Source organism: Struthio camelus, chromosome 4 (assembly GCF_040807025.1).
Source record: "Struthio camelus isolate bStrCam1 chromosome 4, bStrCam1.hap1, whole genome shotgun sequence".
Taxonomy (NCBI): Eukaryota; Metazoa; Chordata; class Aves; order Struthioniformes; family Struthionidae; genus Struthio; species Struthio camelus.
Window position 1 is genome coordinate 76,418,291 of NC_090945.1, and position 16,830 is coordinate 76,435,120.

A 16,830-nucleotide genomic window follows, 5' to 3' on the forward strand; every position below is an offset into this window, starting at 1 on the left:
CGGAATAAGTACTACTCTAAACAGAGCCCAGCCTGTGACATTTTCAAATCCTGTTACTTATTATTGTGTGACCAGCTAGCAGACACATGCAATACATACCCTGCAAATGCTAAGCACTCACTTCCTCCTGCTCAGCCTTTCCTTTGCCTCCACAGATTAGGGCAAAGTTTGAAGGCTAGATTTTCTGACAAGGAGTCAGGACAGAAGAAAACACTACGCTCCAAGATAAAGTCCTGCTTCTTATTAAATTACAATTATCTTTATCATGAGGTACCTTGATCCACTCAGCCAGTCAGCTTATCCATCTTGGAGGATGGATACCCCCGCTACTTAAAACCCCCTACTTAAAAGAGCATCCAAAGCCTAGACTTACTGCTTTACAGGAGAAAGATTGGAAGTACACCTCCCCCCCCCGCCATGTAAATATAATAAAAGACTTCCTGGTACAATTGACTTCTAAAGTTTCCCTTGATTTTGTTTTTCTCCTGTTTTCAAAGTGCTTTTATATATTTTATGCCATACAAATAGCATTATCTGCAATACATAAAAGCTGTGATGAATACTTAAAAGAATGGTTATTTGCTCTACAAATTTCACCATGTTCAGAAATGCTTCCTGTCTAACGGGGAATTTCAGAAGTAGAAGAACCTCTCCTAACCAGAAATGCATTCAGGCACATGGACCGTTCAAAAATAGCTCCAGACGACGTAACCACCTGTAACTATTACTCATTTTGCCATGCTGTAGGGCCACTACAGCCCAACCTTCCACCCTTAAAAACACAGACCTGTTAGGTGAGAATCATCACCATTTTTTGTGCCGAGGATTTCATTGTCTGTTTTTCTGAAAACTATACTTTCAGAGTTGCACTAGACACTTTCGTTCCAAAAGTCCTGATGCACCTAAGTCAGGATCTGTGTAGGCCAAGAATGAAGGTCACAATGAAGGTTCCTTAAGGTGGGGGGAAGCCAAAATAATCACTACGTTAGCAAATAAGGTTCCTCATCTCTGTTATCTAGAGGGTTGGGATTTATAATCTCCCCAGATGTCAGTGTCAGAGAAGGCATGGGGAGGCAGATCAGGAACCCTGTAAGGATCACTGTCATGGACTTACTTTCTGCCTCCCACAAAGCAGGGGACAGAAACCTGCTGGATCTACATAGCCCTGATGCTGGAGCAGCAGTATCTGAATCGTTCACTAGTGGCTGGTTTCACAGCGAAGATTTTTTTCTTATTATGCTCCTAGTGATTCAGATACGCGCTAAGGCCAAGGTTTAGCTTGTAAACGCACTGCATGTTTTAATCAGCTTACCTAAACCACTTTTGCTGAGCTCCTAATTTTCTTCTCCTAGAGGAATTATTTTAAGTGCACTTACAAAATAAAGCACAGTCAAGAAAGAACATGTCATATTATGGCAGGGTTTTATTAATCATTTTCTCATTATAATAATATTGTTCTATTAAAATGTTTAGCTCTATGATGTATGACATCGTTGTGGTGGACACTGTTCAGTACACAGTCCTTTGCTGCCTCACTGGAAGTACCACAGTGTACTTTGTCTTCCTTCATCTGAAAAACTGCTAACTTATAAAACTTGATGACCTATTAAACTTTTGTGAATTATAAACTATTTTCAGCGTAAACAACAATAGCCAACACAGTACAGGCCAAATTCTTATTTCTCACTGATCTAAATTAATTCCTTGAAGCTTATTCCTAAGCTTGGAACAGGTGTATAGGTGCATCAGGCTGAACAGGTTTGCAGCAACAACAAAAAGTAAAGAAGAAAGCCTATTTCTTCATCATAAAAGCTAAGCTGCCAGACAGCTGAGTTCATTTTCAGCACCCATTGTCTCTGTTATCTACTTAATTTTATTCTTTTCTTTTCTTCATTTCTCCCTTCCTTGGCTCCCTATCTACCTAAGAACAATTTACGGGAGATGCTGTGTTCATAGTTAGTATATCGACACTTTAGCGGAATTCCAATCCACAGCATTGTTTTGTGTTTGTTCCTTAATTCAGCTTCTCAGAACATTTCTAGTCAAGCATTGTGTAGGTTCTGCATTACAAGCACAGAGGCTGCCAGATAGCAAGACAGTCTGTTGCAACGCTGATGAATTTGCTCATTTACGATATGGAAAAAATTGAATTGCACAGACAGAAAAGAGAATTCAGGAGTCACAAAACTTATCAATATGCAAGTACACTGCTTCTAAGGGGGAGAAAAGAGATTTTTTGGCTTATTTTCCAATCCAGCTATTGATTTTTGCATTGCCAGAACCTGCTGCACTGAAGTACAGGGAGGTCATGAATGGAGATGGGAGTCAAATTCAGACCTCCCACTACAGTTGTTTAACTTGGGTGTTGAAATGCCTGAGGCTGGGTCTGGCTCCTGGGAATGCCTGGGCATTCAGACTCCCTATAGTTAATGGGAAGGGACAAGTGCTTCTGGAAACAACGGTGCAGAGAGCCTGCATGAAATGCCTTCTCCAGGGATTGTAAAGGGAGCCTAAGCACTTCTGCAAACCCATTCCAATTCTGAATTTGGTTCCTCTAAATAGGAGCCTATGGCTTCACAGAGTCTTCGGTTCCTGACTGCTCGGTTCACTTGGAAGGGCTGGCAACTCAGGACCGAAAAAGTGGCCTTTTTTTCCCTTCACAAGACAGTTAGCGGTTTAAACGTCATCAGTAAAACAGGAAATATAGGGCTGAGATCTCCTCAACTGAGGAAAGCTGAATATTTTGAAGAACAGCGAGAAGGTATTGTAAGGAAGGGATGGAACTTCCTGTCTAAGCTGCTGCAACGACCTGTGAAGAAGCACAAGATTTAAGTAACAGGCCTAAATCACAGCAAGAAAGATTAAAGTTAACTATTTGGAAATGCAGTCTAAACGTGGGAATAGAAAAGCACTTTGGATGGTTTAGGTGGATTAAGGATTCTCCGTCATTGCAGAACATGCTAAACAAAGAACTGTTGGAGACACACACATAAGTACGTCCTAATCTTGGGCAGAGGTATGAACTAAACAATCCCTTGAGCCCTGCTTTTTCTACAGTTCTGTGATTTATAGCACGAGAAAGAAGATAATCAAGACAATCAGCTCTTTATCTTAGTCTTCCGTGAAGGAAAGTGCTGGGTTTGGGTTCCAGCTCTCAACACTGAATGTGCCCCTCATTCATGACCCCTTAATTCAAAACACATAAGCTGCTCCTGAAACACAAATCCACGTGCATATTTCTGAATTTGCATCCACTAGTTCAGGCTACAAAATTTCTTCACTATTCACGACAAACTACGTATAGGCCCCATAAGAACTTCTTAGTCCAAAAGGCACTAACTTTAGGTGCCTCCTGAATCCAGCAGCCTCAGATAACAGGCAATCTGAATTACTCTGATGAACCTAAGTTCCTATCACAGTTTTCTGAGTGCATAATGATCACAAATACAACTTATTAATTATACTTTAGAGCGGACATACTTACATCACATAACTCCAAAGCATCCATTACCTTGACCTCTGTTAAAAAGCTATAGTAAACAGACTCTCAGCATGTGGCTTGGATTAAAGATGGTGAAAGCAAGGAATCCAAATATGACAGTATTATTTTCAAAGCACTGCAACACTAAATTCAATTCAATTATACTTGAAATGACCACAAATATAAAAGGCAATACTTTAAAATGAAATATCTACGGATAATAAATATGAGACCAAAAAAAATGCTGTTTGCTTTTGTACTCTGAGAAAATAGTATAGTATTTAAGAATAAAGTTCTACCGGTATATAATGAGACTATTTAAGAGACAAAGAAGGCACAAAGAAGGCTAATAACTTAAGAGTCACTAGCTCTAAAGGCTGCATATGCCTACATCATTTTATATTTATTGCAAAATGCATTCATTTTTTTTCTTAAGCAATATTTTCCCATTACACAACATATGAAAGCCTACTCAAATTTCTCCATTATTTTATCTTCTCTTTCTGTGGATCCAAAAATCTATCCTGTATTTCTGCATTTCCAATTTGCTTAATGGTAGGTTTTATCATGATAACTAACTCCTTCATCAGCATGAATAGTCCAAGATTAAGTTTTTGTCACGTTTTACTTGCATCCACAATCAATTTAGCACTGAAGTTAATGCAGAGACAATATCATACCCACCACATGCAGCTAAAACCCATATTCCTCTGTATTTACACACACTTCCCTCATACAAAGCCCTCTGCTTTCCTCTGGTTGATTAGACGACTAGAAATCTGAGCACCAGGAAGAAAGATAAAATTAGAGGTAATGATCCAATTCATGCTTCTACTTGCACCTTTAGAAATCTAGAGTAATTCCACTGACTGGAATGGAATAACTAGGAACAAGATCTGCTAAATGCTTCTAGATTTTCCCCTGCTGACACAAAGGAACAGAATTACTCATGACCTTCTCCAAAGAGACCTCCTGATCCTAGGTATCTAACTCGATTCACTCATACAAGCATCAAGCAGCTATACTTCCTTATGTATTTGCCAAGATGTTTAAAAGTAATAAGGAAACCTAAGCAAAAACAGTTGTTTTACATCTACTGAAAGCAGGGAATCTGATAAAATTAGTGGATCCACTGAATTTTCAAAGAAGCAAGGGAGCAGTTAAGGAATATAGATGCTTGAGATGCTAAATGACATTTTTGCACCAATTTCTATAAGGAATAAGATGGACACAGTACACAAACCCTACCATACTCAAAGAGCTGTGAAAAGTTGTCTTTGAGGTGAAGTGATGATACCAAAGGTGCCAGACCAACTTGGCTAAATAAAGAACTCCAGATGACATTTTATTGATATTTACTGTACAGATGTACAGCGCAGAGATAGGCAATGTGTTACCTGTGCCTAAATCATCCTTTCAGGCCAGATACTTGGCTTCCTTCCTTTACTGATTTTGTCTGTCAATCAGCAGTTCCACTGACATGAGAGAGGCAGCTCCAGGTTGTATCAGGTAAGGAACTAACCCATGTTCATGTGCTATTTAGAAACCTAGGTCTACACACTAAACTCACAAACCAAGTTTACCCTTGGTGCTAACATAGCCTAAAAAGAACACTTCCTTGACCTTTGACTGTGTCAACAGAAAAAGCACTAAGTGGCTTTATATGAAAAATAACAACTTTGAGCCTCTTTAGACTACAAAAGGAAAGGAAAAGCAAACACATTAACCCTTGCAACTAAAGATACTACAGTCGCAGCAAAAACAATCAAAGAGGATGCTTCGCAATACAGTCTTTAGTCCTACTCCCAACAATCTGCTGTTTCTCTCATCACAAATTTTTACTTAAATGTTATTATTTAACAAAGCAAATAACTAAATAGCTCCTACCTGGTATAGCTGGTAAGACTCCAGACTGTAAAATTGTTGTTCCCTAAAGAAAACAGAAAATTTTAGAATGAAAAATCTCTTCACAAAGACATAGCAACTTCACAAAGTATAGGAAAAATGGCAGATAAATCACTTCACCAAAAAGGCTTAGCCTGTGTTTTAAAAGCCAAGAATAGGAGCAAAACAACACCTGAAGGTGTGCAGAACACACATATGTAAGTTGTGAATCCTTCGTTTACCTTAGTAAAGGCTACCTAACTTTACTTTGGTTGCCTTGCAACAACTCTAGCAGGCACAGCAAAGTTTAGCACTATCGAATCAGTCCTGAATTAAACTGCAAAAGGCAACAAAATTTACATTCAGAGGAAGACAACACCAAGATGGGTAACAGGATTAATGTATTTAAGTATCTGCTTGAAATGGTACGTGCTGTGAGCAGCCAGGAGCCTGGAATGATCCCCAGCTCAACTCCATAAAACCAACACATCATATCCTAGAGCTCAGACTGACTTTAAACCGCCTACAAATCCTACCTGTGACTTCAGGGTCTTTCTATAAAAGCTTTGTACCACGTCATCTTCTTTGCATTGCTCTTGCCATAGTGATACGGTGGCAGCTGGGACACCTCAAAGCAGTCAGGCATGGAGCACCAGTGCTCACTCACATTTAACATTAAGTGTGTTCCGAAGTATGGGTGCAGGCCAGGTTTCTCCCCAAGTAAATTATCTATGTCATTCAAAGTTCATCTGGATGATACCCTCACAGGTAGCATATTTGATCTCCAGCCAATATCAAGGCTGCTCCTGCACTACAACATCACGGTAGGCTATGAAGTCAGTCTACTCTACGCTGCTGTACACCACTCACCCAAAGAGATCTCTCTTCTTTCTGTGACCTTGGCAAGAACAAGTACTCTTCATCATCATTCATTCTTTTCAATTAATAAATGCAACTTTTGGGCTTCACAGCGGAAAAACACTATACATCTGTTAGAGCTGAGCAACAATACTGCAAAATTCCAAAGCAATAATATTTTGTTTTATGTTAACACCTGACAGTAATTTTCTTATTGTGAATGCAAGACTTGCTTGTAATCTCAGATACTGCTCTACTGGCTCCGCTTCCTCTCTCTTTAGAGAAGCACTCAGGACTCTACACACACTACTTATCTGCCACTCCATATAGGCACTGTGTTAACTTCCCCCAAAATTCTTCAGCACAAAACAAAATATATTTACTTAGTATCCACGCAGAAATTCAAGCCACACAAATTCCTGCACAAGATTTTCATATGGCAAACGTATTAAGACGCAAAGTTTATTATACAATATACAGTTTAACTCAGAACAAGGCAACACTGAAGGATGAGATGGATGGGGCGGGGGGGAAAGCAAGCGCAGGAATCATTTTCCCCTAGACAAATCTGACTACTGAAACACCCAGTCATCGTGTTTTCTGGGAAACGATCTGTCAGACTACTTTCAAGTGCTGGTGCTTTCTGATGCAAGAATCAGAGCTTACTTTCTTCACAGTATACCAATAACTTTCAACTTCCATTTGTTTACTACTTGCAAATCTTTCTTCTGAGCTGCCTTCCACTTTTCAGAGGTTAAAAATGTGAATTCAAAAATTAAAAAACAAAATAAGACAGAATTAAAAATTAGGTAAAAACCTCAGTTAAAGTAAGTGCAAAAACTCTCACTGGCTTTGATGGAACTTGGAATTAACTGGAAAAAGAGGAGAAAAGAATATACTGATTCCGTTTCAGACAATAAAATATACATTAAAAGAGCTCAATCAAACCTTTTTTAAGTTTTAAAAAAGGACAGCATTGAAAAGCGCAACACAAAACAACCTTGAACATGGAAAAGAACACCAGGGACAAGATGTTCCCGCCTGATCCTACTGCAGACATGCCACCTACAGCCTCGATATTTACTTGGGTATTTATGCTAGCTGTATTTTTTTAGCATATGAGACGCTGAATTTAAGTAACTGTTTCCAGTTCACTTCTGAAACAAAAAAATTAGTATTTCAGAAAATGGTGTCCCATTATTAATTTAAACTGAAATGGATGATATTTGTGTCTCTAGTTACTGTGTGCCACCACAGAAGTTGCTGCTTTCAATGGGGAATGTGCATAGGTATCTGCACCGGTAAAGTGCAGAGGACTTTGGAGTCCACTGTGAGGAATATTCCATTTATTTAGGAAACCTACTGTTTTTCCATTTCAGTAGAATTTATGACAATTTTTGGTATCTATTGTTTATAGCAGAGTTGAAAAATGCTTCTTCCCCATCCTCAAGATTTTATTAAGGGTTTGCTAAAACATAATATTAAAAAACATTTTCCCAGATTTTGCTTGTCTCTCTGGATATAAAGTGGATTACACTGCCCTGAAAGCAGCACCTGCTAGTTCAGTTAACGGACTAAAAAATGGCAAACTGCAGCACTGAAATGGATAAAATCTTGCTACTGAGAAGGGATTTCATATCTTTTTGGCAACTTTTTTGCTTTAAAAAAAAGTTTGCTTGTTTGTTTTTTTAAACAACTTTCAGGATAGGAAGGGAATTGTAGCTATTTAGTTTGCAAATTCAATCCGAAGTTATTTTAGGGGAAAAATAAAACCCTTTATCTTCCTCTCTGTTCTTTTGCCTCTAAATTCATTAAACTGCACAGACTCACTGTCATTCACGGCATGGACTCCATGCCTGAAATTAGACAACAACCCTGAAAAACGTTTAACTTCTTTTTCCGTTATGCTTTACACATCAGAATAGCCTAAATTATGGTACAAACATGAATAGCGATAGAGGACAGAAAGCACAAGACCTGAAAGGAGACTGAAAGCTCTTTGAATAAAGGATGGCATTTTAATTCCTTGTTTATACATAACCTCCCAGAGCAGGGTCTTCTTTTATCATCACAGATCTTACAAGCAACAGTAATGCAAAGAAACAAATAATAAAGTGAGTACTTTTTTTTTTTATAACAACTGATTGATTTTTTTTTTTTTAACTTAAGGCAAAGTTATTATTTGCAAAACAGCTTTGGCTCCTACTTACCGAAGACCTCAGTTCACCATGTAGATTCAAATTAGAGCTACTTGCTTTACTTACAAATTAAGGTTTGCTATTTTTCCCTCCTCTCAGGATTACACAAGTATAGCACTTTTGCGAGAAAGAGCAAGATTAAAAAGCCAATGCTACTGAACCCTTAATGACATTTCAGTTGCAGAAACTTTTGAGGAATGGGGGTGATGCACTGCTTACTGCGAGTTAAAATCAATCAGAGAGGTGTCTGAATGTGACAGCAGAACTTAAACCATCATTTTCCTTCTATACTGAGCATCATATTTGATATGGAAATGACTGAAAACTAAAAAGATGACATTTGTGAATATATGTACAGTTTGTTCCAAAATGGAGTCTTATTTCACGACTGAAACTCCTAGTCACTCTTACAAAATAAATTCTAAATAGTTGTTCAGAAAAATGCACAGATTAGGTGGGTAAGGTTAAGCAAATTGTTAAAAGCTAGATTGATGATATCAAAAATATCCAAAGTCGTCATTAAAAGATTAGATTAGATTTGAAAAAGAAAGATGCAAAGATGCAAACAGAAGTTAGATGTGTAAAATTAGATAGGATATGGTACATACTGATAAAATACCAGTGGAATTATAGTGAATGGATGGAAGACATCAAATAACTTGGAGAATCGCATATGATTAGACAAAAAAAAAGTCAAGGATAATAAAATAAAACAAGTCTTTTGTTATCAAATGATTTTTCCAGACTATAAAATTGCTGTCTTCGTTTTCATTCCAAGACATCACATTCTCTTCTGCAACTATGGGGCTTCCTGCTATAATAAGAGAGAAATTTCACTAACTCACAAGGGCTACTACTAAGGCAACTCACTAGAAAGAACGGGATCAGAGGCTTGCAAGCTACCTTTTTATTCTACATAACTAAGACAAATCACGTTCTTGTCTGTAGGAGAACCTTTTAAAACTACTGTGGCACAATGTGCAAATGTATATGCATGCTTTTCAGATGCGAAGTATAATACAAATCTCAAACTACCATACAATTAGGCCAAAGAAGAAAATGGGTAACTAAACTTACGCAGATAACATGCCTTTGTTTTGCCTGGCATGACGTTTGGACAATAACTAGCAACGTGTGTATCTAATTCCAACAAATCTACTATGATTCATAAAATAATTTAGCTAAAATATCCTTTCTAATGTAGATTCTTTTACCTGTGACCCAAGAGCTGAGTGTTGAAATGTATGATGCATGGACTTAGTTCAAACCACCTCACTGTTACAACACCCCCAGTAAACGGATATGCACCACTTGTATATCGCACATCATGAACTACATGTCCAGGGCTATTTTAACTCTGGTAGTGATCTGGCTGCTGTCAGATGACATTCATTTTTGATATTCTGCTTCCAAATATCTTGGGTAGGGTTCAATATGTATGTTAGAAGAACCCACTAGTTTGATACGCTGGATCATTATTCACAGATTAGCCCTGTTGCCCTAACCAGCTAAACAGAACCTAAGCTTTGGCATGTATTTGTGTGTGTGCAAATAACCATCATGACACATAAATCCTTTTTACAATCACAGAAGATTTTTATCCTGTGAGAACTGGTAGCAATCTTTGTCTTTACCTTCTTTTTCCCTTAAAAAAAAATTTAAAAATCCATATGATCACTTTAAATTGAAAAATGAAACATACGATTTACCAGATCCGTTTTCATTTTAAAACACTACTAGTCACATATACAGTCCAATATATAGATATAGATAGACATATATAGAAATATACCTGTCTCTATATACTGAAATGACATTCCTGGGCTACATACCCAGTCCCGCTCCGCTGCTGCTAATGGCAGCTTTAGTCTTTGGACACAAGATGCAGCCCCAAAGTGCAGATCTTCCTATCTAAGCTGTGAAACGAGCAAAGATTAACTGTTCCACACAATTTCCTCCTATTGGATGAATTTTTGCCAGATTCATACTGACAGAGGCATCACAACTATTTTGTAAGCCCATCTCTGTAGCGTAAAAAGGGGGCCAAGAACTTGCGAGTGAGATGGACAGAGCAGAAAGAAGGGAATATTTGCTCTTCCAGCTAAGCCCTCCCAGTACTGGCTCTAAGGGTAGAAAGAGAGAGCTATTCTAAACAAAACACATATTTTCACAGAACCAAAACATTTTTGCTTCGTGTTTTTAAACATGGCCAATTAAAAAAGAGGAAACCACACTTCCAAGAAAAAGCAGATCACCTTCTGTAGATTGTAATGCTGAGCTGGGCTCCTTCATAGCTGGCAAGAGGAATGAAATGCCATTTGCCTGATAACTGTCAACATTTCAGACACACCTCATCAGCCACAGCTTCTGTCATTCCCTGTGTGTATCTTTGGAAAGAAAGCTTTTCTTTCAGCTTATCTAAGTTTGACAGCTTTTTATAGCTCCATCATTCTGAACCTAGTAAGGGCCTAGATGTACAGATTTTAGGCACCAGTTGCTTTAGTCTGAGCATATATATGAAGCTTTCCCCTAGTCAGGATCCTCAGACCGAAAGAAAGGCTCAAAACAAATAAGAGGGTCCTGACTTGTTGTGAAAGAAGAGCTCATATTCAAGAAGCAACTACTTGCATTGTGAGATTTCTACCCTACACATACAAAAACACACACATACATGAAGTGAATAGACCGCAACACTGGTCAGCTGCTTAATTTACAGGAAGAATATGATCTAGAGCTGCACCACCACCCTGAAAAGTCGAAAACATGAAACAGGCTTCTCTAACAACGAAGGATCATTCTCATGCCTGCTGCACAGAGTTGATGACCCTCCATCAGCATCCTTTTGCTGCTTCACGTAGTTTGTACATGGAGGGAAGTAGCAAACAATAGTTGCAAAGGATATATCTTGTGCCTAGAAGGGGCACCAACAGTCCTACGGTGAGGAGATCAGCAGTTTATCAAGCCCGGAATCAGCTATAGTAATCCACACTAGGAAAAGGAACCACAGAAGAAATAAACATGACCTACATTGAATTTAAAATGCCAGGGTGTTACTGAAGGTAATAGGCTCTCAGGAGATGCTCTTGAAGAGTTTCTGCAATCATAACATCAATCAAACATAATTCAAACAAGATGCGATATTTAAAAGCATTAAATCCAAACTGTTAGGATTATCTCAATCAACAAGGTGGACCTGTGTTTCTGTCAATAATATCTTGAACTGTGAGCAACTTCACAAAGGAGCAAAGGATGCAATCGGAAATCCTAAACAGAGATCTTGAATTAGCATAACAAAAATGGAAAAGTCTAAATTGCCTTTAGAAAATTGGAGGAAATAAAAAGTCTTCAGCATGTCCAAAGTTCTGCAAAGCTCAGATATTTCAGCAAAAAAAACAGTCCCTTGTGAAACTGATAGTTAGGGTAGTCTTTGATCCTCTGGTCAAGTAATAATGTAATAATTAACAAGTATAACAAGTAGTAACTTGTTATAATATAATAATTAACAAGTATAACAAGTAATAATACAATAAGTATGACTTATTCTTGGAGCAAACTGCCAGTGAAGTTTAAAGCTGGAACGGCTAGGCTGCCACAGAAAATCAGTTCCCGAGAAAGGTCAACAAATACGGACACATGAAGTAACCTTTAAAGGTCATCTGCTTTAATGGGCCGTTTCACAATGCCTAGTTGATCAGGTTTTCAACAAAATTACAACAATTACATGACTGGTAAAATCTTAGACTCCTTCATAACAACTCCAAATGAAACAAGCTCCTGTCCAAGGCATGCTTCAGGTGCAGGGCTCCAATTTCAGCCATGAACTTCTGATTACTCAGCTTCATCTGTCGCAAGCCTGCTGGCTTACAGAAAGATTGCTGAAGTCAGTTCAGAAACATCTCAGTTTGCTCAGCCAAACCCAAACATCAGCTATTTTCTGAAGCAGCGAAGCTGATGATTTTAGTGGCACTGGCAACCAGTGCTCTGTGTCACTTTAAAATATACCTCCTAAAAACTAGCGGGATCACAGCTCAACTAACCTACGCGCTATAGGTGCTGTTTAAACAAAAACAAACAAACAAACAAAAACGAAAAACAAATGAAGACCGTTTGTTAGTTCTAGTCCAGCTTTGTATACAATTCTTTTCTCTCTATGTTTTACAGAGGAATGCTTCAATTAGGACTTGCAAGTCCTATTCCACTCCAAAGCTTTTGTTGAGAGGGGCCTTTCCGCTTCTTGCCATGGGGTTCCCAGCTGCCCGCTGGGAGGCAGTGGCTCAATCCAGTGTATGACCACTGGCATCACACTGTAGCTAGGAAATGAAATCACCCTTTCCCTCTATCATCCTCTGAAATTGTTCGCTCAAGAGGGAGAAAGAATAACTGGGCTGAGCCTTCTGCCACGGCTACCACAAAAGCCAGTACACGGCTCCAGCTGCCCAGCCTCCACCCCAAGATAAAAGCCATCTCCAGCTGCCACCGATAGCCCTCAAATTCAGATGGCAGGAGTCTCTGCTGCAATGTCAAATGGTCAAATTTCAAGCCCTGCTACTAATAATATAATGGGCATGGGCTGACACAGCAGTAAAGAACATGATTTGGTCTTGTCTTCTCCTTTTTAAAAAGGGTCCTAGAATGCTGCATACCACACAGTCACAACAGGAGCTGGAGGAACAACTGGACTGCCATGCATTTACATGGCCACACGGCATTTTTTCCCTGGGCTGTCTGCCTTATTCACTGCCCAAGAAGGACTCGTGTGGGTAAAAATCAAGATGGCATGAGCAACTGTAAATCTGTCAATTCCTTAACAGTCAAGGGCTTGACTTTTCCACCAAAATAACATCCTTCTAACATCACAGGCATATCTCATTATGCACAAAAGTATTCGGGCAAAATTCTAGAGGAAACAGCTATGCAACACTATCCAATACACTATCCAATACATATATAATATCTGGTGTAAACACATCAGTGAAGTTTGTGTCTGCTTCCAGTCACTACTACAAGTCAAGCTTGCCTACTTTTAAGATGACAAAAACAACAAAATAGTCATAGCAGGAGCTATGACTAGGTAAAGGAGTTGAGCAAGCCAGAAGAAATGGCAAAGCAGGACATCTCAAATTGCCTCTGAGAACAATTCACTGCATCTGATAAACATGCTCAGAACAGAAGCAGGGTTTAGAGAGTAGGAGCAGAAACTAAAAACAACTCTTCATGAAAAATAAAAACACCACATGCAAATGTCATGAAGTATATTCATCAGATATGACAACTGGAGCACAGCATCTCCTGATTCCAGAGCACGTAGCTCTGAACAAATACACCTATGAATTGATGCTAGACACACAATGAAATGTATTAAGATCAGCCTTGATTACCTCATCTTTCACCAGATCGTTCTCATAACAGTCATTCTGCCATTCGGAACATGAAAGCCTCCTCACACAATTGCCATTAAAATAAACCATCAAAGCCACTCCGCTCAGAAATAACTTCTTTTTTTTCCCCAAATATGAGATTCCTCTTCAGAGGAATTCAGGTCTAAGATCGAAGGCAGGCAACCCTGACATATTGTAGGTTCATCATACGATAGATGCTTAAGGCCATAATAAAGAGGGTCAATTCCTCCAGGTAATTAAAAAAGTAGGTACATTGACATCCCTCCAGCTCCTTAGATGAACTGTGATGATTTACAGCAGCAGAAGATTGGTTCAGGAATTTTAATGCAAAGGAACAATTTTTTTTTTTCTTTTTTGAGCACAGGACACCCAGCATATTTTCTAGTCCAAGATAATACAGTAATAATAATACTAATATTATAATACTAATAATAATACAGTAGTAATAATACTAATCTGTTCTATCGATGTTTTCTGTTTAATACACGAGAGAAGGTTTTAGGGATGGTTTCACAAAATACTACATTCCCTTCTCTCCTCTTCCAAGCCTTGTTCAGCTAGACTCCTGATACTTAAGCCACCTCTCCTAAAATACATGCACTAACTCTAAGTGCAAGGCTTAAGCAAGAGTTCAAATATATGTTTGTCCTGACTGCTGAAGGCTCAGTGGGGCATCCTGAGCATTACTTTAACCATTGCCACTTGGACAGGTGAACACACATATACTGTTATTCATAATACAGCTCAGTAACATTGTCTACAGCAGCTTTAGCCATGCAAAAAGATAGGACTGTGTTTCTCTCTTACAAGCAATAAGGTCTTTTTGAGTAGACATATTTATGAACAATAAAAATCAACATTAACTACCAGAATACAAATATATAGCCTATTAGAGAAAGACAACAAAATTTCAAGAATCTTTGCATGCTGTTGTATTTTAACATCAAAAGAAAACATTTTAAACTGAATTTAACTCTGAATGCTGAAGGAAAAATCTTTTATATTTACCCTTATAAATATATATATTTTTTAAATCAGATTGGCAGTTATTTAAAGGCCTATGAAGTGTAATTGAAAGTCATGAACATAACGTCAAACAGGCTTTACTTCCATATATTCCAATTTATATTCCATATATTCCAATTTCCAACAGGGGGTAGCATTACACCACGACAAGAACATTAGATATTTAAAATACGCTCAGTTTCCCCACATTTGCTGGGCTCAGTGTTCTCATACAATAGATCTGCTAAATCCCACTCATTTTGTACCAAGTGAAATCCACTCAGGCAGAGACCTCAGATAAAATTACTGTACCACTGAAAATAAGACTCAGATGGCATCCAAATAGCTATGAATAAGAGTAACTGTGCAGATAATAAGTGGTGTGGTGTTGTGAGCCCATTCTTCTTGCTCAGTGTACAAAAGAACAGAAGAAGCCAGGTGCAGCAGAGACTGGATGCAGCACCTCAAATGATCCCTTTCTTTTGTATTTTAATGTTCACAGGCCTACCTGTGCCACTATTGAGCATCTCATTGCAGCAGAAATGCCTGTGAAATTAGGACAGTTTGACAAATGGAAAGTGTTGCTCTACACTTTTACACTGCACATCTCAATGGAAATAGAGTTCTCCAGCAGAAGGAACGTTAGCCCGTTCCAAGATTTTAAAAGGTAATATAAATATACAGAAGAACTGTTTAGCAGCTCCCTTGAGGAGCGTGAAAACAAATGAAAAGGACAATCGTAACATACACATGCATACACACACAGGGATTCAGATACTCTTGCCTTCTTGATTAGCAAACGAGCTATTTATGGCAAATTTACACCAGAAGGGACATATCAGACAAAAGGTTCAACAGTTCATTCATTTCTTGACATTGAATCATTTCTCCTCCGATCAGGAAAGGGGATGAACTTCAACCCACAAGCATTAACAGACACTTCTGGAAATTTTCAGTGTAAAATAGCCTTTCTGACACTATACTCAGAAGCATCTTAACTTACCACAATTACTCTTGTTACAAGGTTTCAGATTAACAGGAAGTTAATTCAGCCAACTATATAAAATTGCAGTACGTCTTCCCTTCACACAAGTTTTCTGTTTGCAACAAGACTTTAATACCGAGACATCTGTTCCAGAAGAAAAAGGAAGTCTTTGCAAATAAGGAAAACTCAAGCATTTAAGCATTGAGCATTTAACTCAAGCTGTGCTGCAGCACAGCTACAGCAACAAACAGGAAGTGCAGAAGGGCTCAAATATGGAAATATTTCAAAAGCTGACAAAGAGAAATATCAGACGGAACAGACACATTAAGACCCACATCTACAGATTCTTTGAGACAAGAGCAAGGCAACCAATGATTGTGGCATTTACGTTAAAATGTAAGGCTTTGAAATGTCCACCTTGCTCTAGGAAAAGTCTGCTGCTGCTTCTATTTTCTCCAAAGAGGCTTGTTCCACAGCAATAAATTAGATTGTGCTACCCTGGACAAGCACTAAAAATACACCTGGGCCTGTTCTGTAGTTGTTGGAGCTTTGCCAGTTTACATTAGACTGGTATCTGATTCCTTCCTTCCAGCTCATTTCATGTAAGGACAGGAAGGGGGGAGGAAAAACACACACACAACATACACACCTGTGATAACCTGTGCATCCTACTCCACAGATAGACAGAACTACAGTGAGCTAAATCATGAACCAGTAACGACTAGAAAAGAAAAGCTTGCACCGCTACCTTTGCGCTCATTTTTTTCTGTTTTCCAACTCTAACCTCACATTTATAGCTAAAGTTAGTCAAGTTCTCCAAAAAATAACTAACAAGATAATCAGTGATCATCATTAGAAGGAAACGGACAGGACTAAAAGGACAAACGAGGGAGAGAAGGCTTGAAATAGTAAGACTAAAATAAGTGTTCTCCTTTACCCCCAGCCCATCACTGAAATTATAGTTTGCCAAAGGTAATGAAACTATAATTAAGCTGCACTGCTTCAAAGGATACAGATACT

At 38.5% G+C, this 16,830-nt stretch overlaps 1 protein-coding gene across 11 annotated transcripts in view; it reads right to left on the reverse strand.

Moving 5' to 3' along the window:
- Positions 1 to 16,830, reverse strand: part of DOK7 (docking protein 7) — a 71,889-nt gene that overhangs the window by 11,513 nt on the left and 43,546 nt on the right. For all 11 annotated transcript variants that reach the window (XR_011141115.1, XM_068943464.1, XM_068943463.1 and 8 more), the window contains one exon: positions 5,369 to 5,411. Coding sequence is in view for 10 of the 11 variants with exons in the window: in XM_068943464.1 (XP_068799565.1) it covers positions 5,369 to 5,411 (43 nt within the window). In the remaining variant the exon portion in view is untranslated. The remainder of the gene's footprint in view (positions 1 to 5,368; positions 5,412 to 16,830) is intronic.